The 26,988-nt window shown below is 35.1% G+C and overlaps 1 protein-coding gene across 1 annotated transcript in view; it reads left to right on the forward strand.

Moving 5' to 3' along the window:
• Window positions 1–26,988, forward strand: part of SMCHD1 (structural maintenance of chromosomes flexible hinge domain containing 1) — a 68,393-nt gene that overhangs the window by 37,281 nt on the left and 4,124 nt on the right. The window contains exons 21-42 of the mRNA XM_066184431.1: window positions 157–291; window positions 1,099–1,326; window positions 1,979–2,127; window positions 2,866–2,954; window positions 4,125–4,243; window positions 4,893–5,060; window positions 6,097–6,222; window positions 8,087–8,166; window positions 9,232–9,389; window positions 11,158–11,273; window positions 11,725–11,786; window positions 13,784–13,871; window positions 14,270–14,401; window positions 15,595–15,744; window positions 19,128–19,254; window positions 19,421–19,540; window positions 20,873–20,958; window positions 21,990–22,112; window positions 22,322–22,512; window positions 23,283–23,392; window positions 24,776–24,846; window positions 25,718–25,889. Coding sequence (XP_066040528.1) covers window positions 157–291; window positions 1,099–1,326; window positions 1,979–2,127; window positions 2,866–2,954; window positions 4,125–4,243; window positions 4,893–5,060; window positions 6,097–6,222; window positions 8,087–8,166; window positions 9,232–9,389; window positions 11,158–11,273; window positions 11,725–11,786; window positions 13,784–13,871; window positions 14,270–14,401; window positions 15,595–15,744; window positions 19,128–19,254; window positions 19,421–19,540; window positions 20,873–20,958; window positions 21,990–22,112; window positions 22,322–22,512; window positions 23,283–23,392; window positions 24,776–24,846; window positions 25,718–25,889 — 2,800 coding nt within the window. The remainder of the gene's footprint in view (window positions 1–156; window positions 292–1,098; window positions 1,327–1,978; window positions 2,128–2,865; window positions 2,955–4,124; window positions 4,244–4,892; window positions 5,061–6,096; window positions 6,223–8,086; window positions 8,167–9,231; window positions 9,390–11,157; window positions 11,274–11,724; window positions 11,787–13,783; window positions 13,872–14,269; window positions 14,402–15,594; window positions 15,745–19,127; window positions 19,255–19,420; window positions 19,541–20,872; window positions 20,959–21,989; window positions 22,113–22,321; window positions 22,513–23,282; window positions 23,393–24,775; window positions 24,847–25,717; window positions 25,890–26,988) is intronic.

The raw sequence follows: 26,988 nt of genomic DNA on the forward strand, positions 1-26,988 counted from the left end.
GGTGTTGGTCTTACAGTTGTTGGAAAACTGAAATATATTATTTTTTTCTGTATATAATTATATATATATATTTGGACTTGTGCAAATAATAATTTCTGAAATGATCATGGTGGTTCTGTAAGAGAAACTTGATGTTTAGTCTTAAATTTTAAATAGTTTTTAGGTGCTTCAGACCTTCCTGTGTATTCTGTGGATTGCAGTAATGGAGGAACAAACATTTTAACTGGTCCAGTTATACATGTACAGAATATCAAGAAAGACCATATACTGAAAGCGAGGTTTGAAGTACTTGTAAGTATTGGTTGGAATGCTTGGACTAAGAAAAGATTGAGAAGTTTATTGTACAGTGTTGCCAGCATTTTTTATGAATAAGCTTGGCTAGCCCGAAGTTACTGGTTTAGGTGTCATAATCAGGTGGCTATGCTTTTTTGTCACTAGAAAATCATAAAAAAGCTAAGAGTTTTTTCAATTTTTTAATAATTTCTTACTCTCTTTGTTAAATCCCTGAGATGTTTCAGAAATATGCATGTTTTCTGGGATTTTTCTTCCCCTTTTTAATTCCTGGATTGTTTTGACAAATTGCCCTCACTGCATAAACATATAGTGTAAGAATAGGTATGGCAATCAATAGTTTTTTGTAGCATTTCAGTTTCAAAGCTCATGAAGTATGATTTTTTTTAAATACTGCTGAACATTCCACTTCTCTGGCAGTCAGGAGAATCACACAGCTGGAGAAAATAAGACCCGTGTGTGTTTTACTCTGGAAAAACGTGTGAATAAAGGCTAATATGGCAAGATGAATTGTATGAAAGGATACTTAGGATTACACTTAAAAAGTGTTTTGTAAATTTTTTGACTTGTGGAATAGAAAAAAGTCTAAACAGCTAGCATCAATTCTAGTATCTGTTACAAGTTGTAAGTATATTGGCATATCTTTTTTATTTACTTTTGACAAATCAAGTTGATTTCATGTTTGGACACCTGGTCATACCTGGTTGTCCTGAGAAGAGCCATAGGCTATTATGGTGTTATGTGTATGCATATGTAAATTTAATATTTTAATTATATGTCTTTTTTTTCTTTTTCACTCATGAATAGAATTGCAAAGATGTGCCACCAGTGGAAAAGATTATAAAACTTCTTCCTAGCAGTCATGTTGCAAGACTACAGGTCTTAAGTATGAATGGACAAAAAGCTCTTCAGATTAAACATCAGGATGAAATCAGTTGTGTTGCTGGCCAAGTCATGAACAAACTTATATTTCAGATGTATGATGAAGCAGAAAGGGAAATACCCATAACTGCAATTGCTGCAGAAAAAATCAAGGCAAGTACTTTTGAGTAAACAGCAGCTTAATATGGGGGAGAGACACAAAGCTGATACCCTTAAAATCCATAAATGTCAGACTATGAAATAATATTCCTCAAAACTGTATTAATAAACATGGAAACTTAACTCTCCTCATTATTTTTTAAAAATATTTTTTAAATTAAATGTTAAGTAATGTTTCAGGGTAATATTATGAAAAGCAGGTTAGTATTTCCAGTGCTTCTCCTAAACGCATCAAATAATTATGACATAGTTATGATCCCTCAGATTCGGGGCCTTCCCAACATTTAGGAACTCTGAATAGGCCTGTTCCCCATGAAGGCTTGCTTGCCTATCTAATCCCCCTGTCTGTGTGGAGCCTAAGACAAACATAAGAGATCCCCCAAATATATAACACTTGTATCTTTCCTAACTCAAGTTCAGTGTGGGAAACCTAATGTAGGTTTTGGTCTGCTTGGGGTTTTTTCCAAGTAATTGACTGTATTTCAGCAAATAGGATTGGTTACTGCTGGGAAATATCCAGGCTCTCCATTGAAAGCTGTTATTGCCTGTATGTTATATCAGCGTATTTAGAATGGCTACAAGATTTATTATGTGGCTAGTCATATATAATTTAGCTTTTGATTAATTTATAAAATTTTAATTTTAGGTTAACTGGACACCTAAAATTGACAGAGAGTTGTTGATGCAGGGATTATTACCTGATGTAAAAGTACCAACTTCAGTAAAAGATGTACGTTACTGTCTAATTACTTACCTTGATGAGCATGTGTCTTTGGAGAGTGCATTCACAGTCAGGTTTGTTCATTTGATACATTTCTTTATTAGTCACGTTATTGGCATAGTGTTGTAGCTCTCATTACTTTGGGGTAAAACAAAAGTCTTTCTACAGAAGCTGAAATTATGAAAGTGGTTGTCAAATTAATAGGAGAATGTAAGCTTGGGAAGCGGGAAGGGTTTGTGTAAATTTATTATATGTGAGAACATTACCTATGTGAACAACTCCATTGTGATATGCTTGCATCCAGCCCTGTAATCACTTGTGTAAGTAGGTATACATACACTGAAGATTATTGATGTTGTAAACTTGCAGTAAACATTAGCTCACAGAATAACTAGTTTTACTGAAGATCTAGGTGGCTGGTGACTGAGGAGAAATAAATATCACTGCGAAGTTTGTTCTCATCTGGTTTCTCCGTCAAAACTGACAGGCTGCAAATTGAACTTTAAAATTACCTGTTTATCACTCTTAGTGAGTTTAAGACTTGTGTCTCATGAAGTTTATTAGGAGGAATCTGATTCTAAATCATTTTAATGTAATTTCATGTGATTTTAATAGGTTAAAATTAACTAATTAATTCACAGCACTCTGATGCTGGGGTAAATTTGCAGAAATTAGTCATTTCACAGACCTGTAGTAAGAAAATAAAATACACTACATGGCCAAGCATTAAGATTCTTTAAGATATTTATCATGCCAGCTGTTATTTTATATTTACCTTGATGAGAGAAATAAGTCAATTTTCATGTGCTCAGACCACTTCCTGATGAACCCAAACACATTAAGTGTAAACTGAAAGGCTCAAACACACTGCAGATGGGTGAAGAACTGCAGAGTGAAATCGGTGAGTGTTTCCATGTTCTTCATTTTCTTCTAAGATACATTTCTTTTTCTTGGCAGTTTGTTAAGGCTATTATATATACAGATGTCATCAAGAGTAAATTACCATCAACTACTTTAATATAAAAACCAGGTCTACATTCTCATTCACAGAAAGATGGTCAGACTTCCAAATCACCATTTTACAATTCTGGAGTTATTCTCTGATAGAATTTTCCTCTTACTTTGTACATCAGGACATTCATCATGCTCAGTTCAAATTATTCATAAATTTTTGTTCAGTTCATGTATTTTGAAATCTGAAAGGCCATAACGGCATTCAGACTATTGCTAAGTCATGGACTTCAGAGTGAAAATTTTTAAGGTTAACAAAGAGGACGGCATGTTAGAAATCAGTCTTCTCATTCTCCTTTTGTTTCTGTATGCAGTACGTTGTAGTGAGAAATTAAAAATTCTTACAGTATTTTGGGACATTATAAGCTTGTCTGTGAATGAAGAAAGCACATAGAACAAACTAAGAGGTTGAAAAACGCCTTTCAATTTTAAGATTTTTATTCTTTAACTTTTTGGTAAGAAATAATCTTTTTATTCAAAAAAGTTGGAAGCACAAATATGGGATATAACTATAGGGATACATAACTATATGGGATATATAGAGATACATTTTGGTTTATACCCACAAGACTGGGGGTTCTTATCAATGTATATAAAAACCTGAAGAGAGAGTAAAGAAGACGGAGCTGGGCTTTTCTTACCTTTTTCCACACCTTTTTTGGTGTGTTCAGAGACAGTAAATAGAGGCAGTGGGGACCAAGTGAAACATGGGATGTGGCCCCTGACACACTTTTTCACTGTGAGGGTGACTGAGCACTGGCACAGGTTACCCAGAGTTTGTGGAGATACGCGAGTATCTCCTTGGAGATACTCAGAAGCTGCCAGTCTGTAACTGACTTGAGGTCACCATACTTGAGCAGGGGATTTGAGCCAGGTGATATCCAGAAATACCTTCCAACTTCAGCCTGTCTGTGATTTAGTGATAGTTATTTAAATTTTCTTTATATTGTGTCTGTGTTGTGTATGTTTATATTCCTTATGTTGTATAATGTTTCATTAAAGCAGCTGCTGAAGTAATCATCCTAATAATTGTCTTAATCGTCGTCATATTTTTTAACAGATGTAATGATTACAGACCAGTTTGGAAATCAGGTTCAGACAATGACATCTACATGTGTAAATTCCCTAGGAGTTTCTGGTCCTGGACTTGATAAATCAAATTTGAAAATAACTTGGCAGGTATTTATTAGATGTCATATAGTTTATTTCTTTGTGGCATTTTGTGTGGTAATTGTCTTAATTCTGTTACACAGAATTCAACCAAAATTGTGGAAAGGTAGTCAAATTACACACTTAAGTTGGTTGCTTAAAGCATTAAAATTGTATGATCCTATTCTAAGGAGCACAGCTGCATCTGTTAAAAACTCTATCACTGCTGCAGCTATACAGTGTGGAGGCCAGTTCACTTCGTGCTTGAGTCAGATTTGGTTTGTTTCTAGTTCATTCTTCTATATGTTTTCTTCTATCTTGCTTTTAGTCTTTTCTTCTGTGGTTTTTTATGTTGGTACAATTGATTTTAAGATCTTTTGAAGAACCTTGTAGAAAGGACTAGTATCTATACCTTTTAAAATATACTGGATATAACTTGACAAAACAGGTTTCTGAGAAATTCTTGAGTTTGAAATTAGTCACTTCTTACTCATGAAGCTCATTTAAATTTAGCAGAAGGAATAAAACTTGTAGTTTAATTTTTAGTCCACTGGTCCACTGTCTCACAGTGAAACACCAAATAATATTTATAGCATAAATGCTATATTGAAAAAATACTAGTAAATTTTACTTTGCTTTATTTGTTTTTGATAAAATCTTCTCCTTTTTTTCTCAATAGGAAAGTACTCAAACAATGAAAGTAAAAGGTATTCGATACAAACCCTGTTTACTCGGAAGCAAAGAACTGTGCTTCGCTTGGCGTGAATTTTCTGATTTTATCAGAGTGAATTTAGTAGCAGGATCCCCAGCTAAATTGCAGATTGTGGATTGGCCTGAGTTAGAAAAGGTAAGTTGAACAATTTTGGTTTGAAAAAAAGTAATATGGTCTCTAGTCAGGTATTTTAATTCCAGTTTTTGTGCAATAGCTAACTACATTAGGCTTTTAAAAGTAAACTTATTTTGGAGTAATCTAACTCATATGTGTATGTTCACACATATTGTAAACTTTATTCTTTCCCATTTGTGTTTCTACAGATAGTGTAATTTTTTTGGTGCAGTAATTATACTGTGGGCTGGATCCTGGCACCCATCTTTCGCTGCTGTTTTCTGAAGATACAATCCTTAGTTATAGTAATGGCTGGATCATCTCACCATCTCTTATGGGGCTTTTTTGGTATTCAGGATGTTAGATGGCTGTCCCAAATGTACTTCAGTTTACTAGTGTTTACTGTCAGAAAGTAAACACTTGAAGAGAATGGAGTACAGGACTTAATGGAAATGGCTGGAAATTTTTAGTGCTGTACATCTATTTGCCTTGGGTTTTTTTAATTATTTGTCAATAATTTGCTTTCAATAATTTTTCAATTTACTTTGGCTATTCAAATAATTGTGCTTAACTTGCTGCATACACCAAAATAGAAAATTGAAAGCAGAAAAAAGAAAATTGTATCTCTGAATAGAGGACAGGAATCAAGATCGGTGTTTTGAGAAAATGGAGAAGGAAGTTACTGAAGAAAATGAAACAGAAGGTTCAGGGAGTTGCATTAACTGTTTTTGTTCTCTAGGCAGCTGTTTAAGTATATGAGAAAATAAAAATTTCAGACCATAACTCTTCCTACAACCAGGACATTGATAAAGCCTTTCAGAATCATGTCCTTCCTTTTAGTCACATCAACATGAGTAACCCATAGTAGTGCATTTTATTCTAGCAAGATAATGTGAACAAACTCTAGAAATACATTGCTGCATACCATTCAGTCATGGTCTAGCTGTTCTGGGAGACAAATAGTGTGGAGAAGGTGTTGCTCTGGGGATTCCTGAACTGCTATGAATGTCTCAGATATGTAGAATTGAATAGTACCATGCATTTGTATCTCTTTCAGCCTGTTGCAGTGATTAATGGTAGAGAATTGCAGAGGCCCCTTATTGTTCAGTTGTGTGATCAGTGGGGAAATCCAACTCCTGAACCTAATGTCAAAGTCAACCTTACAAAGAGTAGCAACTTAAAGGTAAGCATTGGCCTTATTAGGTGAACTTCGTTTAACGCAAGTTTTGTTGTCATGTCTACAGTATCTTAATTTTCAGGACATTTTTGGAAATGTTAATAAAATATTGTAAAAGCACAAAAGAATAATTAATCCAGTATAAGAATAGTGGCAACAAATAACATAAACGGGTCCCAGGACAACAACCACAAATATAACAAAATTCCAATAGGACAGTGTCTGAGTATCATTCGAATACATTCCAGATCTCCTACAGAGCCTTCTTCCAAATTTTGCATGCACATCACACCACCACATCCCCCATGTTATCAGAGGTAATTTACTGAATCATAATAATGGCAATGATACAGTCTCAACTGACAAGCAAATAATTTCTATCTGGTGGTTCTTTGATTTTGATTCCTGATTGTATGACTTACTGGTCTGTGTGTAAAGCTGGTCAGCAGGTTTGCGCCCTGGTTGATTATCCTGTGAAAAGCATTGGCAGGATAAATGAAATTAAAACAATGTAAATCTAGCCCAGATTTAAGTGGTTACTGTCCATTCCAGAAGTTTCATAAGGTATGAGTATCAGATGGATTTCTCATGGGTCTGTACAAAGGAAGGACTTTGACAGAATGCTCCACTGATTAAAATTTTTGTTCCTGTATTTGGACAAAAAAAGGAAAGTCAAGCTCTCAAACATTCCTACCAGTCAGTACAGAGACTGGTATATTGAATATATATATTATCAACACAGGCTATATTCATCACCTCTGGACATAACATTTTTTCCAGGGGCTGGTCTTGTTCGCTTTTTGTTCCTGCTTGCTTGTGTTCCTCAGTTTTCTAGAATACACAACAGCCAAGAACCTCCTTTTGCTTACTCCTCCAGAGCTGCGTCACAGCTTTTGCCCAATTTAACCATGCTATTACTACCTTTTTTATTCTGATATTTTGAAGTGGATGTCTTGATATCTTCAATATTTTTCTTCTTCTTTTACTCTCTTACCGTAGCCTGCCTCTCAGTTTGGGGATTTTTTTCTTGCCCCAACTACTGCCTTTATGGCGTCAGCTGAAGCTCACTATGGGTTCTAGTCATGTTGTTCTTGCAAGAAGACACAGCCTTGGCAGTAGCAAGTAGCAGCTACCAGGTTGTGCTGCCTGGTCAAAGAGATGTGGTGGCATGCTGTGTCTTTCATGCCTTCTTCCAGGAAGCACCAGCAGCATGTCTTAAGAGTCCACATGTTCTTTATCTTAGTGGGATGTGTCCAGGAGAAAGTGTTCTGAAAGCCAAGGTGGATCATTGTTGTGAAGTGTTTATTGCAGCATGCTCTGCCTTGGCATTTCCAATAGGTTGTATGCACACTCTCCCAAAAGAAATGAGAAGATTTTGGGAACTGAAATTCTCAAATGAGATGTTCTCTGTATTTCACATTCCACCCTCTAAGTCTCCAAAGCCTGATACTAATGCGTGCATTTTCTGTACTCCTTTATCTTGGAGATCCAAAACTAAATGAGAACTGGAGAAACACTGTAACAGACACTAAATAGCTTGTAGAAGGCTTTTGGATCTGAAAATACACTCAGATTAACATCTGCTGTGGATGATATGATAGCATCAGTACCAATTTAAAAAATAATATTTATAAAATGTTTGAACATATTAATGAAGAAAAATATCCTAGTTCAGATGATTGCTTTTAAAAACTGGCAAAGAATTTGAAACCTCTTCCTTAATATTGTCTTCATAACAGTATATCTTTCCCTAATTTACAGTGCCAAGTTTTAGCTGAAATCAACAGACAGTATGCAGGCAAATAAGATAAACATTTTATCTTAAAACTTGATACTATTTCTGTATAATTGAAAGATTTTTTTTTGACAGCTTGTTCCTTCAAACCAGCAGCATAAGACAGATGACACTGGTAGAGCTAACCTGGGAGTTTTTACTATTCACGCACCTAGGTAAGTAGTGAAAACCAGATGGATTTCATAAAGTACTACCAAATATTAATCAAAAGCTAAGATCAAACATTGATTGTTCTTGTTCAGGTGGATGGCCAGATAGTATGTTCTAAAAACTTAAGTGCTTTACTAAATTAAATTCTGTAGCTGCTTCTTTTGATCTACTGAGAAGCTGCTGCTGTAATTTTCTGAATCCTGTTTTTTTCTGGTGATGGTAAACCTCATCTTATTATTGTCAACCTGTACCAAATGCAAGTGGTATTATAAACCACTTTAAAGTTTTGAAATGGAGAGTCTTTAGGTGGCCAGTTCCAAACGCTGTGATTTTAAAGTAGTAACGCATTCTAAGAGGGCTTAAATCTCAGTTTCTTTGAGTGCTAGACATGTTTTTAAAGGATTAAGTAGAGTGTCCAACGGAAATTTAAACAGATATATGTAATTTTTCCTATTTTCAGTTGAACTGCTGAAGTCACATGTCCAGCAAATGTGTATCCTATGGCTCCTGCTCCTTCATGTTGTGCTTCTTCATGCTCACTTCATGTATACCTTCCCTTACACATTTGTGTCCCATATGGTTTTTCAAATTCATCATTTCTGTATCTTCCTCATATTCACAGTTCTGCAACCCACTCCATGTATCCCTGAGTTTTCTGAGCAAGACAGGGTTTGCTTTAGGTTGTTTTGAAACTAGCAGTAAGTGCTTGTTCTTTGCATTCAAATATGGAGGATTTGCTCCTCACCATTTTAATTGCTTTCTGCTTTACTGTCTTCTGCTACTTGAAGCTGTAGTTGCTAGTGTCTTACAGGCAATAAAACATGATCAAAATAATGAAATACTCGCGCAAAATTAAATTTAATAAGTTAATATCTTAAGAATAACTTTTACTTGTGACTTTACTTGTCTAACATTGCATTAACAGTTCCATTTTTTTCTTCTCTTTACTACTACATTACTAGATATTGTTTAGCATGCTTTCATGTACATTATTCAGACTTGAAGCCTGTTGAAAATTGTCTTTTCAGAAGAGATTTTACATCTGTTTTTATGATTTCTGTATATTGCAGGGGAGAGCACATTTTACAGCTTAAAGCCTCGTACAACAAGACCATATTAGATTGTCTTGCAATCACAATAAATGTCCTGCCTGATCCTGAGAAACCTGTCTGCTTGAATGTTAAATATGACAAAAGTCCCTCTTTTCCAGCAGGAGGTACCTTCCCTGGTAAGTATATGGATCTTTGGTGGAAACCAATCCCTGAAGAGCTTTGAAAACCTATGAAAAACTATTTTGGTGATTTGTCTACTGTATTTTTTTGCTTTTTCTGGTCTGTTTTCTCAATTCTTTGTAACAGCTCTGTCTGAGATGTAACACTTGTACAGAAGAGATATGGAGGTCATCTTTGGAAAGCATTTCAAAAGGCCTCTTACTTATTTGTTCCAAATGGCTCCTTTTATCCATCTGTAAATGGTAAAACTACAGAATCTCTTTACTGTCTTACTAAAATATAATCTGAGCTAGTTCATGTATGTCTTCCCTCATCTCTTCCTGTGGAATACTAACAAAGGAAGTAGCTATGAAATTCTAGGCCAACTGTGAGCCAAGACAAACAAAAAAGTAATCAGCAGGAGGACAACATAAAGTATTCTTTTCTCCTGTTGTATTCTCTCACAAAAGGGTTTGTTTCTTGGCTCTCATAACATGATCAGCCAACATTTTTATGACAAGAGGTTTTTGGTTTTTAAAATACTCCATACAGTGTTATGACCTTGATTAAATTCAGAAGTTTTGCTGTATTTTAGTTTTGCCTAGAGGAATCAAAGAATGACAGAGTGGTTTGGGTTGGAAGGGACCTGTAAAGATCATCTACCTCCAACCCCCCTGCCAAACAGACCTTTTTGTAATACAGCGTGTACTGTAAATCAACCAGGTTTTGAGTTAAGAGAATTAGACAGCTTCTTCAGGACAATATCATATATATAGTATATATGACCTTAAATTTTTAAATAAAACCAGTTAATAAATTCTGTATTAACAGCCTCGTATTATTAAATAAGTAAAATATGTTAACATCCTAATTATTTGATTTACTGGTGATCTCAGGTATACCTGAGGGCAGGCAGTGAAATCTTGGAGGGGGTCATGCCTAGATTTTTCATGCACATCAAAGGATAGTCCTTCCTTAAAGTGCAAAATTTAGTCCTGCATGAGCAATGCAAGTTCATTTACATGCATTAAATCCATGTGCTTTGTCCACATTTTGAACTAGAAGAAGGGTAGCTTTGTTCTAGTTTGGATTCCATTTCCTTCAGCTCACTGCATTTTCTATGGGACATACAGGAAAAGTGAATTTTTTCACATTGGGATATAAAATGGCAAGTATTTTGACTGCAGAACTAGTCAACAGAGTGAAATAGCCTCTAGCCTATTCCTAAGGGATGCAACTGTGTGATCCTATTTTGTAAGAATTAGCCAAACTCAGCTTCAGATTCATAATCTGATCTCTTGGGAAAATGGTCGTGATGTTGGTACAGTCTTTTTACAGCTTCTGTCCAATAGTTCAATGGCTGAAGCGTTTGTGAAGGAAGAGGGGGATTTGGATTCCCTGTCCTTGAAGGAAGCAATCACTCTACTTAACTAGCTAATGATACTCATTCCTGAGAGCAAGAAGCAGCTTGGCATGCTGGTTTGATAGGAATGATAATTTAAGAAAGGCAGACTTGAAGTTTTGGGATTTTTTTTGAAAGCTGTCATTGGATAAAGTAGGTGTTTGGTTTTTCCTTAAGGATTGTTACCTGGTCTAATTACAGGGATAAGGAGAGAAGGTTTTTCATATCTGGTTTGAAATTCTTAGTGGTTTTGGCTGTTTTTGAAATCTTTGTTTCGTAATTTTTTTTTCTCTTAAATATGAGTGAGACACAGAAATTCATGAAGTTTGAGCTTCTTAATTCTGAATAAAAAAAATCTTCCAAAAATGTTTTTTATCCTACAGATTTTATGGTTAGTGTTCTTTCTGAAGATGACACCATTATTAAAAATATTAATCCAGCACGGATTTCTATGAAAATGTGGGAAGCCCAGAGCAGCCGGGTTAGGACACCAATTGATGTAAGTCATCAAAATACATTTTCAAAATGGGTATGAAAATGCCAACATAGGACAAACATACTTATAGTAGAAGCTGTCTTTCATTTGACTTAGATCCTCATCCTGTTCTAGATTTTAAGTAAAACTATTGCTGATCAACCCTATGTGTTTATCAGTGTCTGTCCTGATACAAGTTGTCAGACTGGTCAAGCATCAGTACTACAGTAATGACAAAAATGTTGTTGGTCTGCAGAAGCTAACTCATAGCACGGAGAGTATTAGAAGTAGCCACATTGAATTTTGCAAAGAAAAGACTGTGAGAATTAAGAACATAAAATTAATGTCTAAAATATAGGCAGTCTCATTGGCTCACTGTGGGCCATCAGTACTGCAAATCAATATGCTTGGTAGCGTATTACAAGTTAAATACTTTCCGTATATTGCATTAAATTTTTTGCATCTTTCTTTACAGGTTACAACATTTAGCTGTAGTAAAGTGAAGGATGACAAGGAAGACAGCTTCTTCTACTTCAGGTATAATAGCATTTATTTTATAATTACTCATGGAACTTACTATACAAAACACATAGTTTGAAATAGAAAGAAGAGTTTTAAGTTTTGGTAATAATAGTCCATCAAAGAATTAGTATGATACAGAAAAGGTGAAAGATACTAGCATGATGCATTGAGAGGAAGTTTGAATTCTTTCCTAGATACTTTTGACATTTGTATAATCTGAGAGTAGAAAAGAAAAGAGTCTAAGATAATAAATAAGAATACATTTTGAGAAATGTTAGCAATGAGGGAACTACATCATCAGCTTGTAACTTATATGGTAACATTCTTTAATTCTTTTCAATATTGCTTCAACTACTGTAGAATTACAGGCTGGACAAAGCAGACTTAACTCTTGTTACTACCTTCTCTAGCTGTGCATCAATCCTGAACTATGACCTTGATCCTGTCAGTTTAATAATCATTCCTTGGGCTACTTATTTAGAAATAGTGTCTTAGATGAACAGGAGCAGAACTAGAGCTCATCATAAGCTGGTGCCTGACTGCCACATTCTTTCTATGTCTATTTCTAGTAGATAATCTATGGAATTTGCTAAATAGTTATGGTAATGGCTGTGGATTCAAGCTTTTGCCTCCTGGGAGCAGGCTTTTCTTGACATAGGTACTTGTAGTTTACTAGTTGTCCACAAATGTCCAGAATTAAAACTCCCAACCTGATTGAAAAATTTGAAAGGAGAGTAGGCACTGCCCATTAGGAGCCCTTGTAGAAAAGTACATTTTACGTGTTGCTGCCAGTGTCTGTGGCATCACTGTCTGCCAAGTGACTTTCTCTCAAGCTTTCCTGTTTGTGGCACACTCTCAGATGGTTTTAATCTTTTCATTGCCAGTCAGTAACACAGATGCTGTTATGCAGTCTTAAACAACTTCCATAGCATTCGTGTCGTTTCCTTTTTTTCTAAAGCCTGTGTCTCTCCAGCCGTGAGATCCTTAGCTAATTATTTACTAATTAGTGTTTTAATGTCCTTTGACAAGGCAGATGCTAGTGTCACATCTTAAGCTAAGTAAAATGCAGAAAGGAGTTTTTTTTCTGTATGTGAAATCTAAAAAAGGAAGAGTCATGGCCTGTTGTAGAAATATTAAAGCTTTGGGGTTTTGTTCTTTCCAAGTTAAGCATTCCAGGGAATCTTGCATATTACGCCTTCCCAAACAAAATCAGAAGAAAAAGATTGCCTAATGTTGACAAAACAGTTAAAAATACTGTATGTTGAAAACAAGAATTTCATTAATCAAGTCAAGAGTGCCATATGTCCTTGGAGAAATACCTGAATCTTGGCTGTTTGCATCTCTTCAAAAGTTTGTAAACATTTGTAATTCACTGTTATTCCTTGCTAAACACTGCAGAAATCCTCTGGATGCCATGTGGCCTTCCCTGCTGGGTGAAATCATAGCAGCAGAACTGCAGGTGTCTGGGCTTTTCTTTGTGTTTTGATGGTAGGGGTTCTTTGCCAGTAGTCTGCGCTATGGAATGCTGTAAGGTAGAATGAAAACTTTTTTTCTCTCTCACTATACTCAGCCTTGACCAGTGGTCCAAGTTACCCAGCTTTGTACGATCTGACTAAGGAAGGAATTAGCTACTCTGATTTTATGAAAATTTTATTAGATTTGGATAGAAATGGTTGTTGTTCCAGATCTAGACATGTCTATGTTTTGTTCTGGTAGCTTTATGAAAATTCTGAATAGGAAATGAAATTATGTCGACTTGCAGATTTCTGAACAATAGGGCCATGACAAACTTCTGTCATCTAGAAGAGACAAACTCTTCCTCATTCAAGCTTCCAAAAGCCTTACTCTAATTCTGGAGGAACTTTGATGGCCTTGCTGAAGGAGGAGTATTATGCCTTAATAGGGCTTTCTAACTAGTTTGGAAGTCAGAGTTTGAATTGCTGGAGTACTTACATACTTGTGACTTCAATATTGACTCATGTTTGCTTGGGTTTTATTTTTGGTTTTTTTAGGGATAAAGTGGTTCCGGAGAGAGAGGGCACTTACATTATCCAGTTTACCTTTGCAATGGATAAGACAAATATGCTCAACAGTGAACAGGTTTGAATCTCTAATTAATTACAGGTAGCCAAGAACACGTAATACAGAATCATCTGGGTGCAGTGTTATGATACTTTGTAGGTTCAGAATACAAATACTTTCACTCACAAGTTTTGAAAATAATTGTATTGTTATTTTTGATAGTTACTGATTTCAAACTGTTGATTATCAAATACGTTTTCATTAACTTCTATAACCAGAATTTGACGGTATAACAGAGGTCATAATTTGCAACCTAGCAGAAGCTGCTTTATGGTTGTCCTAATTTATTTCAGGTCTGTCCATAAATTTCACATACATTTGTTTCAGTGTTTTTTGAGCAACCCAAGTGTGCAGGTGATTTGCAATTAATTATATCAGTCTTTATTTTATTTTATTCTTCCTCCTTTTTCTGCTAGATTATAGTTGAAGTTGTACCTAATGACCCTGTACGCTTGTTACCTGATTCTTTACCAGCTACTCCAGCAGTTTCCAATGTTCGAGCACTTACCAGCCGTACACTGGTCAAGGATTTATACCTCCATTTAATGGTAACTATACTTTCATATAAAATCATAATTAGGGAAATATAGAAGACTGCTAAAACTGTGTTGAATTTTGCTGTAAGGCATTGCTACTGTTTCTTTGCAGATTCACTTCATAAAAAAGATGTTAGCCAGTGATTTTTCAGCATATGACTGGTCCATCTTGTTTCATTTACATACATACAGATGACAAAACTGAAATGTTTGGTCTTTGCTGTCAGGTATCTCAATTGAAATCCATGTCTTGTTGCCACAGAAAATAGTTGTTTCAAGAATAGATTCTAGTGGGAAAGCACATGTACAGCAGATGTTTCTCTCCATGATTTTTCTTTCCAGGGACAGTTTCTCTTAGAAGTCCTATATTACAAAAAATAAGGTTTCTTGAACTTCGAGTGTTTACAGAGATAAGAGGATATTACTTACCAGCTACCACAATAGCAAAGCAGACTCAGCTTGAGGAAAAATAATTTAGTCACCAGTTAAAAAAAATTCGTGTAATAAGAAACAAAGACCAAAAAACTGAAGCAACGCCTTCTGCCCCACCCTTTCCTAGGCTCATCTTTGTTCCAGATCCCTGTACCCTTCCCCAAGCAGTGAAGGGCGATGGGGAATGGGGGTCACAGTCAACCCATGACAGCTCCTCAGCTCTTTCCTGCCAGTACTTTTTCCTCACAGTTTCCCTGTTCAGTGAGGGTCCCTTTGCGGGCCACAGTCCTTCATGAACTGCTCCAGTGTGAGCTCTTGCCACAGGCTTCAGTCCAGGAATTATCGACCTGGTTTAGCATGGAGTCCTCCATGGCCTTCCAGGCAGGTCTCTGCTCCACCAGGGTCGTTCATGGGCTACAGGGAAGTACCTGCTCCAGTGTAGTTCCCCTGTGAGCTGCAGGGGAATTTTCTGCACTGGTGCCTGGAGCACCTCTTCCCACTGTTCCTTCTCTGTTTTTTCCCCATCCTCAGCTGCCTGTGCATTTTTGCCCATTCTTAAAAATAAAGAAACAGCATTTTGGTTGAGGGGCTCAGCTGTCCCTGCAGTTGATCAGTTGGAGCACTGGCCATGTCCAGCCTCTTCTCACAGAGGCTGCCTCTGCAGAACCCCTCTGCAGAGCCTGCTAGCACCTTGACATATAAATCCAGGGCAGTACAGAAATGGATTATTTAGTTCAGTCCCAAACTAACTTTAATTTCTTTTTTATTTGCAGGATGAATACAATAACCACACTGGACTTGATCTAGTTGGCAGGGTAATAGCAAAAATTAAAAGCCCCAATGAAGAAGATATAGAAATCCCACAGTTTCAGGGGAAAGTCAGTACAGTAGAGTTTCCATTGGAGAGTGGATCTGCTCAAATTGTAAGTGTGACTGAAATACACAGCTCCATGAACAGTGTGTCTAATGAGGCTTATTTTCCTGCAGTTTGAAGTAATCTTACACCTCACTGTGTTCTGTGGAGATTTAGTTTATATTGTAGCTTTCCCTCAGAAATAAGTAGATAAATTATTTCTTCTCTCTTTGGTTGGTGATTTTCAGAAAACCTGAAGGAAGGACATTCTTTAAACTGTTTATCCTTGCCCAGTAAGGGAAGTGTACGGGTACTTTCAGCTGGGGACTAGGACCTTCAGGAAGATCCAGGAAAAATATTTTCTTCATTTGAATTTCACATGTGAATAACCCTTAACCAATTTGTAGTTAAACCATTAATATTACCGGTATTTTACCTTTTTATTTATAATATTCCCAGGCTGTAATATTTTAAGATCATTTAGACTGACTTCTTCATACAGTCGTAATTAAATTTTGCCAGGCTCTCTTTACATTTTGTCTAAGTAGTGGGCCTATATATACTTTGTAGAAAAGCATCCTACCATCATTTGAAGAAGATAAAACTACCGTTTCTCTTTATGCTTTGTTTCACTCATTAATGCACACGGCTGTTAAAAATGCTTTCCTTATTTTGGTTTGAATCTCTGGCATCATTCATACTCTGAAAATACTGCATATTGTAGTCACATCACTGCAGTCGCTTTTTCTTCAACAAATACAGATTGAATTTTTAAAACCTGTAAGTTCCATCTGTCACAGTTGCTATAAAATATGATACAAAGACACAATGTAAAATATGCACAGGCACAAAACCAGGAACTGTTCCAAACACACCAAAGAAAATCCAGCTGAATGGAGTTTCCTCTGAATGGAATGGTCACAGTCTCTCTCTTAAAAGCCTATACAGAACTTCAGTCAATAGTATTCCTGTGGTGAAACAGTTGTATATTGATTTTTGTTTTCAACTTGAAATATCATATAAGAATGGCAGAGCAAAATTATACCCCTACTTCATTTGGTTGTCACACGTTTTAAAAGTCTGACATCTACAGAAATCTTCCAACAGTTAGAAGATGTACTAAAGGAGAATCCAACTTCTTAAGGACATTTTCTCAGCCACCTTTCTAACTTCCTCTTTGGAGGCAGCTTTATGACAGACCAGCATCAGTGTGTGCCAAATGGAGACAGACACTGCATAGCAATCAAAACAAATTCTCCAAATACATCTTGGAAATTGCCACCATAAGACCCGAGTAGAGTCCTAAAATCTACAGATCCTATATAGAACTTCATCATAATATATTTTATTTAGTACATTGTCTGCTTTTGTGGAGCTACATATGTGAAACTGAATGACACAGCATAAGTTATTTTCTGTCAATAACAGTCAAGGACAGAAACATCTAGTTAACGCCAAATGTTATTAATCTGCCAAATTCTGTCTGGTCTACTCTAATCCGTACAGAAAACTGACAAAATATGTATGAAAAACAAGCTAGTAAAAGAAAATGCAGGGACTGAATAGAGGTATCAGATAAAATTGGTATACTGATTGATTTACACTCTTGGGTTTCTCTGGTTTCCCTACCATGTTTCAGGAGTAATAAATTAACTGGTCTGGGAGCACATTTTTCCCCAGGCAGGTGGGGTTAAGAAATGGTGCAAAAGTATAGCTAAAGGATCAGCTAAAACCACTGGTCTAACGAAACACTCAGCAAATCTTGCATTTACACCTGTAGTAACAAGGTGTTAAATTGAACACCTTTATATGGGTAATAATAATAACCCCATATACGGCCTCTGACAGTTCAGGTAAAATTACTGGATAATTTCTAAGACTCCTTGGTAAAGCAGAAATAATTTTTTTTTTTGGTTTATCTCCATGTAATAGTAACCTGCTGTTGCATAATTGCTAACTAAATTCTCCAGTCTTCCATCAGTGACAAAGATAACCTATGTAATGGAGGGGGGAGTGTGCTGAGTTTCATGGTGTTTAGGGGAGTTGTCTGTTTGTCTTGTGTCGCTTGTTTTGCCCTCCCCCTGCCTTTGGAGTTTTTTTTTCTACTTATGTATTCCTGCTTTGGTGAGAGGTGGGGGGTCTTGCATGCTTCTTCCTTTTTATTACTACAATCTGAAGAGATCCTGCTGCTTTTGACAGTAACTTGTGTTCCCCAGTGATCCATGGGAACTAACTGCATTTCAGTGAACCCGGTATCTCTTCCCCTCTTCAGGCAGTTTTCAGGCATCTGGTTTATACTGAGTTCACTGACTTCAGACTACTCACAAAACCCATGGGGAAAGGATTTTTTGGTTGTGATGCACTGTCCTTTTCATATGACTTGTAATGGAGAGGTGAACGGACATACTCATGTTCTTCAAGTATTTTGAAATTGTTCCATCTTGTTTATAAAGACAGTTTTGTGCAATAGTATGAATAATGAAAGTGGTAATCAGACATGTTTATTACCCTTAGACACAAATTCAGGAATACTAAACTTGCTTAATGAAAAATGTTTAGATTTTTGTTAGTATAGATTTTCTAAGGAAAATATACTTCCACTACAGACTTCTCCTGATAAAATATATAGCTGCAGTATTTTTGAAAGCCATGAAGCCTATCTTTCAAGGTTTTATATCTATCTCTTCTTTTAGGCTGCAACCACCTCTCTCTTGATTTGGCCAGTTGAATAGCAATTTCTACATGTTAAAGGTGGAAACAGTATGAGTTTTATTACAAGCATTATTCATTTTATGCATGATACCTTTCCCAAAGTAACAGCGCATTTAAATACTACCTTTACTAATTTTATTTCTGTTTACCTTTATGGTTTTACAATATTTCTCATATTTATAAAGAAAGGCAAAGGATTTAGTATGTCCTTTCAATAAGGAATTGATAAGAACTTCAATGTTTATGATGGTGTTTGGACATATATTGTTCATTCATTTGGGATCTGCTGTCTACTTCCATGGTAACAGCAGTAACTTTAACTAAGCACTGGGAATAGTTTGTTTTTCTTTCTCTGGGTTTATGCATTGGGTCTTGCTTTTTAATGATCTGTTTGCATTTCACATACTGAATGAAGTACACCTGAGGACATCTTTGCTTATGAGACAGTGCAAAGGATCTTTTTTCTCAGCATGTCTCTGAAATAAAATACATAACCTAAAATAATAAGACTTTCTAAACAGGTAAAATGACAATCTTAATTCTTAAATAATAAAACATCTATATCTTTTTATTTTACTTTTAATTGTTATAAAAGACATTTCTAAGCCAATACTTAAAACTGTAGTAATTCTGTATAGACATCGTGTGTTATGTAACTTACAAGATTTAGTATCTGAAGAATGTTTGTTTTGTATGTAACCTCAAGCATAGGCATAAACTTATGTTTATTTATTTTCATAGAATTTAGTGCTGGCTGAAGACAGTCCTGGAAGAGATAGCACTGAATATATTCTTGTCTTTGAGCCACACCTGCCAGCTTTGAAAAAACCTTTGGAACCATATTGTCTCTCATTTATGTTTTACAATGGTATGTTTCAAGTGCTCTAAAATACTTGCTTTTCCTTTGAATCAGCTATTTTTAGATCCCTAATATGTTTTCACAACGACATAGTAACTTAGATTTTTGCTAATGCTTAAACCAGTTAAGCATGTTACTGTATTTTCTTGCAAAAGTGTATGTGCTTATTTCTTAGATTCCAAAAAGCAGCAGCTGATGGCAACACTGACCAGGGAGAAAGACCAGTTATCTAAGTCCATAGATCTTTACAGAAAGATGTTTGATACTACAAATCAGCTCATAGCTGAAATGAAATGTAAGTTCAATCAAATATGTAAATAATTTTTCTGTGAATTCAACTTCTGTCTTATAATGATTTTGAGAATATAGAGAAGGGGTGAAAAATCAATATTGGAATTATGAGAGACGGCAATTAGAGGGTAACAGAAGGAGTGTATATCTTGCAGGGAAGCATCTAATTACTTGCATGTACCTACCTATAAAGGGTCTTGATTTGATGTAGAATGTTTTATGTCAGAATTATCAAAAGGAAATAAGAAACATTGAAGTTGGTGTTACTTTTATCCATGGCTGCCTTTTACTCCCATCTTTGCATGCTCATACATCTGGAAATTCAACAGTTGCCTAAAAACAGTGTGAAGAGAATGAGCTATAGATAATCCTCTTTTAAAAAAAAGTTAGTCTTATATTTTCTAAATATTACTTTTCCCCCTCACGTTTAACCCTGTGTACATTATTCAGAAGTGTTGAGTCATTGTTTATGTTCTTCAGCAAATGTAATCTTTTATGAAGTTCTGTTAAACTGCAGAGTAGTGTGAGGGCACTGGTTTATGGGAATGGGAGAAATGAAGGAAATGTTTTCTTCGCTTTTTTTTTTTTGTTTGAATCATCCTGCCTTTTGATTAAAAGGTTTGTTTTAATTATTACATTTAGAATTTTTATTTTAAGTAATCACCAAGTGTAAATAAAGTAGACTGGCATAGAAGATGCTGCTGTTTCTTGTAATTTTAATACTGCATATTTCCATTATGAATGGAAAACCCTGAATTCCACTGTGAAATACATAAATTTTTTGTTTCATATATGCATATCTGTAGACAGTAAGTTAGAGTACAGCATTACACTTTATGCTTAAGTAACATTTTCAAATAAAAACATGTTTTGAATAGAGAGTAGAAAGCAACTCACCTGTTTACTCATTTTTTTTTTAATTAGTTCAGATATGAGAGCTGAGGAAATAGTGTCCAGAAAGTGGGGTCCCATATAGCAGACAAAAGAAGGTACTGCCAGTCACCACTCTTCTGTCTTGCCATTTCACCTGTTGGAGAATCATTTACAATGATAATTGAGCATGAAAACTAAAAGCAGCTGACATTCTCAGACTGATACAAGATTTAGGCCCCTTTGCTTCTTGAAGCTGAAGTCGTGGCATCTGCTAAAATTGTTTAGAAGCTGGACAAAATTGCAAGATCTTTGTGAAAAAATTCTGATATTCTGTGCTGAAATTAAGAAGTAGATAAGGGTCAGTTGCAGCTGGCATAATTCTGAAATTCTGAAATTGCCAGAAATTCTGTAAGTGTTCCATTGCTTTCTGTCATTTCCTCACTCTCTTTTGATTTTGTTTCAGGTCAGGTTAAAGAGGCTGAAACAAGAGAAGCTCTCCTGAAAAATGAACTGAAAATGCACCAAATTGAATTACCACAAATGAACATAGTATGACTTATTTCTTACTAAACTCCATTAACATCTCTAAAATTGAAATCAATAATATATCAATACTAATACTGCTGAATCACACCTGTTACCAAAACAATGAAAATTTAAACTTTAGGAAAATTTGTGGAACAATGTCAAACTCAAGATTTTTTTTTTTTTTTTTGGTATCATTCTGTTAATGTGATGATCTTTTTAAAAACCACTAAAGAACTTACAGAAACATTCTCTTTTATATCCTGTTCTTGTTTTTCTGCTGGTCATATTTCTGCTAAAGTTACAGTGTTACTGGTACTGCCAGATGTTACAATGGGTTTTTGGAGGCTGGTCAATATACATTGGATATATATATTCTGGCATAAGTAAGCCAAAGGAAAACACTTCTTTTCAATTGGAGAATTGCATATGTTATCACCAAAGTTCATGTAAAAATAAGTTTGGAAATATTCAAGGCAATGTACCCCATTGCTAATTTCCCTTAAAGATCCAATTATATTTTAAAGAAACTTTTTAAAGGTTTTCAAACTTACTAACATTTAGGGGAAAAACACCTATGTAAACAATTATCTTTAGATCAAATAAGACCAAGTTATACTCACTGATCACAAATCAGTAGAATTAAATTGCAGTCACAGTACTGAAATTCCCCCTGCTGGCTAAATTTTTCAGGCCTGGCCATAGTCCCCTTCTGAAATGGTTTCTTTTTGTGCATTCATGATTGTCTCTTCCTGCTGTTTTAAACTTTCTTCACTTTTATCTCTAGTCAAGCAATGATAGTTCTTTGTGAAATGCTGCTTGAAATCCTTAAAAATTAAAAAAGGAAGAAAAGGAGTTATTCAAAGTTTGGTCACAATTGCAGTGAGCTTTCCCTTTGCTCTTCACTGGGATTGTGCACAGTGGTCTCTTATACATTAAAAGTCTGTTTCAGATTATTGAATGTTTATTGTTAGAAAGTTAATTGATGACAGATAACTACTTCTGCTGCTCAGTCCGATGGCACATGCTTGCCAACTTTAAATTTTCTTTCTCAGCTTCAGTATGTGGATTCTCTTCTAAAACAAAAGATGTTGGAACAAGAAGGAGTAATGAAGCAGCCAAGGAGAGCTTGTACCCTCCCAAACTATCCAAAAGGCAACCAGAATATTCTAGGCAAGGTGAGTTTTCTCACAGGGAGCCTTCTAATGAGTTCGGTTGGTTCCAGAAAGCTGTAATGATGAAAAATTATCCAATGACCAGCTCCTCTAACAGAGTCGTCAACAGGGGAATTAAATGTCTGTCTGAAGTTGCAGGATTATTGTGATTACTATGAAAAGGGGACATGGTCTTGGTTTCTGTTTTGACTGTTGTGACTTCTGTGGTACAGATTGCACATTTAGCTCAAATTGAGGATAATGAAGCAGCAAAAGTTATCTCTTGGCACCTGGCAAGTGACATGGACTGTGTAGTCACCCTGACCACGGAAGCTGCGCGTTCTATCTTCGATGAAACTCAAGGTCGACAACAAGTGTTACCCCTTGATTCTATTTACAAGAAGACACTTCCAGATTGGAGCAGGTAGAGAAAAAACAATGAAAGTTCTGCATTTGTATTACATACTTCTTTAACTCTGATTTCTTGTCTAATTTGACTTTTAAACTTTAATTAAAGATTTGAAGTATCCAGTTTCTGGGTTCATTATTATAGCAGTAGTAATGTCACTTGAAGCGTTAGCTGAAATCTCAGCTTTACGTCTAACTGCTTTGTGATGTTCTTTATTTAATAAGGTGTTTCTGTTAAAAAAATAAGACAGTCTTTTTTTTCTTCATGTCTACATGTTTTCTAGAACAGGAATTTATTTAAAATAATTATAGTGCTTCTAATCAGATTATAACTTTCAAACATGCAGTTTCAGAATACATTCCTAAGATCATCTGTAATAATAGAAATTCGTTTTGCTATTTCAGTTGTCTGAAAAATAGAAAAAAATACAGTATTTCTGCTCCTGAAAATAATTCGCTTGTGAAAATGACTTCTAATATAATAAGAATGCCCTTTAGAAAAGGTCTGATGTATAAATGTATTTATAATGTTCAAATTCTCAGTTTTCATCATACAGTGCATTAAATCTTATCCATAAATTAATCATATGAATTTGTTGGAAATAATGGCTCATAACAATTACTAAAACATCTTTAATATAAGTTGGAATTTCAGATAATGGTGGGATCATTTACCTAATGTGGAAGTGTTAATATGCATTCAATTCAGTTGGAGATTCCTGACTAGAATAAGGACACATTGCTTTCTTCTTTTCTTCTCCCTCACTCTCCGTTTTCTTTAACCAGACCTTTACCTCACTTGAGAAATGGAAGAACCTTCTTCAGGCCTATTGGAAATCCTGTATTTGCCAGAGATCTGCTAACATTTCCAGATAACGTAGAGCATTGTCAAACAGGTAAATGATAAGAAACAAATCATTAATAACTTCTTTCTTCTAAAAAATGAAATACAGAAACACCACAAATTGTAATCCATTCAATAATCTTCACTGATATATTTGCCAATACCAGTGTACATTCCTCCTGAGTTGTTGGTAAAATTAAGAGGGCGTTAGCATTAATTATTTTTAAACAAAAGCTGTGAAAATTTCAACAGTGACCACTTTCTTCTGCTTGTTGTCTTAGTTTCATTTTCTATACTTAGATGTATGGCAGGTTTTTTCTTTTTTAAATTACCGCAGCATGACCTTATTCCCAAGCTCTTTAAAGCAGGAAAACTGACCACCGCAAGATTAATTTTTTAATCTCATGTTGCAGAAGTTACTCCTTTTGTTAGGCTTTGTTTCCAGTTCTGTTCCTCTCAAAAATGTGTAATTCATATATTTAAGTACATGCAGACTGAACTGTATATGACTGTGTATGTTATGCTTAAACAGCTTAATAGTTGTAAGAAATGTTTCAATTTTTGTGTAGATTTCAGTTTAGGAAACTATCATCCTCTCACTCATTCCAACAGTGCAGCAATCTCTACCTTTTCTTACACTTTTTTTTTAATTAAGTAGATCTGCTCCTTTAAATGGAGAGCTGGAGTCTGTAGTTTCTTCAGTAAGTTTTGCATTTTATTTCATGACTTCCCACTATAGAAGTATTCCTCTCTACTGGTTATTAAAGACCAATTTTTAATCCTGTGCATTTTCAGAAAGTTAGATATTGACAGACTTTTAACTATAAATTCTTCTTCATGCCCCTTGGAGAATTGAAAAACCACATTGCTTGACATATCTCATGCATGACTACATTGTTAGATTTTGTATGGAACAGACTTTTATTAGCAGGAGAGTCTTAATGCTCAGTTGGATCATTGGCCTGTGAATATTTTTATCTTTGATAAACCTTCATTGATAAACCTTCATATTCATTGAATATGAAGAAACATATTAAGAAACTAAGAGCAAAATTCAACATTTTGAAGATTTTTAAAAAGTTTCCAGGAAGATTTTTAAAAAGTTTTCATTTATATAATTTCATGAAACTTGGGATTTTATTATGTGTGTCTTGATAAATGTCAAGAGAGTATTTTATTGGAAAATACACTCAGTTATGCCAAAGGCAGTTAAACGTACTATTTTTTTTTCTTTATGAATTCTCTGATGAAAGCAGGGGATTGCATATCTATCTCAACCTCAAGAGAATTTTGTTGAAACAAAAAATTATTTACATGCTATTTCCCTTGCACTTATCTTGGAAGATGTAATAATGATGCCTCAGAATTGACTTTTCAAAACTCAAGTTATTTTGTGCCAGAGAAATTTCATAGCTCAAAAATTTCTATTTTTCAGTGTTTGGTATGCTCTTGGGTGATACTATCATTATAGATAACTTGGATGCTGCCAACCACTACAGAAAAGAGGTATATTTCAATTTTTCTTTAAATTTTATGATACGGATATATTGCAGACCTACATATTTAATACATTAAAAACTTAGAGTAATTGCCAAGTTTAATGCTGTGTTAGTTGTAAGTGTGCTTACTGTCTGTGGTCTCAAAGCACTTAACAGTGAATGAAATCTCTATTATTGGCACTGACAAAATTACCTCCATTCAACAAATTCCATTATGTGAATGTTGCCATGGCACATGGGACCATGTTCCAAAGATAAATAAGCATCTTCAGTTTTGCTGTTAGTGTTAAACACAAGTTCCTCTGTACTTTCCTAGTCACTCTGTGTAATAAAACACAGGAGTCTAAGGCACATGATGAAATTTCAGGTTCACTTACTAAAAACTTGATGTGAAACTTACTAGATCTCTTTGGACCCATTTTTATATAGGTTTAATGGTACATGTTTTAGCAGGCAAGAGTCTCTGAGGAAGTCCTGATACTGGGCACTTTTCCTTTCAGCTTATGAGTTTGCTTGAATTAAAATAATGGTTGAGCAAAAGAATGTACAACTGTACTTGATTGCCACTGCTTCCTAATATATATTGATAATCAGCTTTTTCTGGGTATAGATCTAAATTCTGCCTTCAGAGTTCTGGTAAAATGTGAGAACACAAAATAAAAAATTGGTCTTTGTAATTATTGACAAGACTTCTTAATTTTAATATATGCATTCTGTTGCTTGAAAGCAAAGTCATGACATAATTTCATAAAATACATTGTCATTTGGCAACAAAGTTGCATTGCAGTTGTAAAATACACAGGTTCACAACAGCATTGCTCTAAACTTAGATTTTCTGTGGAGTTACCAGTTAATTACCAGTTTTTATACCTGTGCAGGTTGTAAAAATTACACACTGCCCTACCTTGCTGACTAGGGAAGGAGACAGGATTCGCAGCAATGGAAAATTTGGAGGCCTGCAGAATAAAGCTCCTCCAATGGACAAACTCAGAGGAATGGTATTTGGAGCGCCAATGCCAAAACTTTACTCTACTTTCTCTGCACAGATAGGTGGGTTAATGAAGTCATAAAAATACAAAACTTACAAAATTATATTGTTTGTCTATGTTTTTAATTCTCTGATGTAATACAGAAAGGAAGACTTCAATTTAGCATAAAGTTATTTTAAGAAGTAGGAGCTGTACAGTGTTCTGTTTATAAATTTGCCTTTTCTTAAAAGCTTATAGCTATTACATTTCCTGAAATAAAAAATAATAATAATGAGATAATCCTCTTTTTTCTTAGTCTTATGAAAGAAGGAGTATAAGCAGTAATAATCATTCAAACAGCCAGCATGAGAAGCTTTAGCTGATTGCATTCCAGCATCACTGGAAAACAAGTTTTAGGTCTTTCTACTCTGGAAACACCATTATCAATTTAGAATTTCTTAGGTGCAAGTGAGCTCTATGAAACAGTGGTAGAAAAATTTTTCAGCGTTCTCAAGAGAGAATATCTCATAAGCTACCCTGTTTCCTGTGGGATCACTTCCATTTCTTTATGTGCTTGGATTCTTCATTTTGGAATAAAGATTAGAAATTAAGTTAGAAGATGGGGTTTCTGACATGTAACAACTGACCTGACTGATAGGTAAAGTGCTGAAAAATCTTACTTACAAACAGGATTGTTCTTAAATACTTAGTTTTAAAAATAAAGGACATGAGGTTTATCCCTGACAGTTTATCCCTGACAGTGCAATGGAGAGGTGGGGAGAGAACGCATGTACCTATTAAAGTAGCCATTTATATGAGCAAACTACTTAGCACTGACCAATTGAGTAGGGAGAAAAAATAAGGGACTAAAAAGATCTTTTCTTGGCATTTCAGTAGAAGATATATTATGTGTAGAAAAAACACAGTAAGCAATTCAGTCACAGACTAAAATAGATTGGGTTAAGCATGCTTTGTCTATCATCATGTTTTCAATTGTTGAACTCAATTATTGCCCAATACAAATTAAATTGGAATTTTCTATAATTTAGTACTGGAACAATCATGATATAAGAAAAGGGTGTGTTTGAATTTCACTTAGATAGATATTATACATTTAAAGGAAAACCATAGTAAAATTCCATTTAAAGGACAGCGTCTCATTACACAGGGCTTGTTTTGAA

The sequence above is a fragment of the Chamaea fasciata genome, unplaced genomic scaffold (assembly GCF_029207755.1).
Source record: "Chamaea fasciata isolate MVZ Bird 193981 ecotype frontalis unplaced genomic scaffold, bChaFas1.0.hap1 SCAF_1, whole genome shotgun sequence".
Classification (NCBI taxonomy): Eukaryota; Metazoa; Chordata; class Aves; order Passeriformes; family Sylviidae; genus Chamaea; species Chamaea fasciata.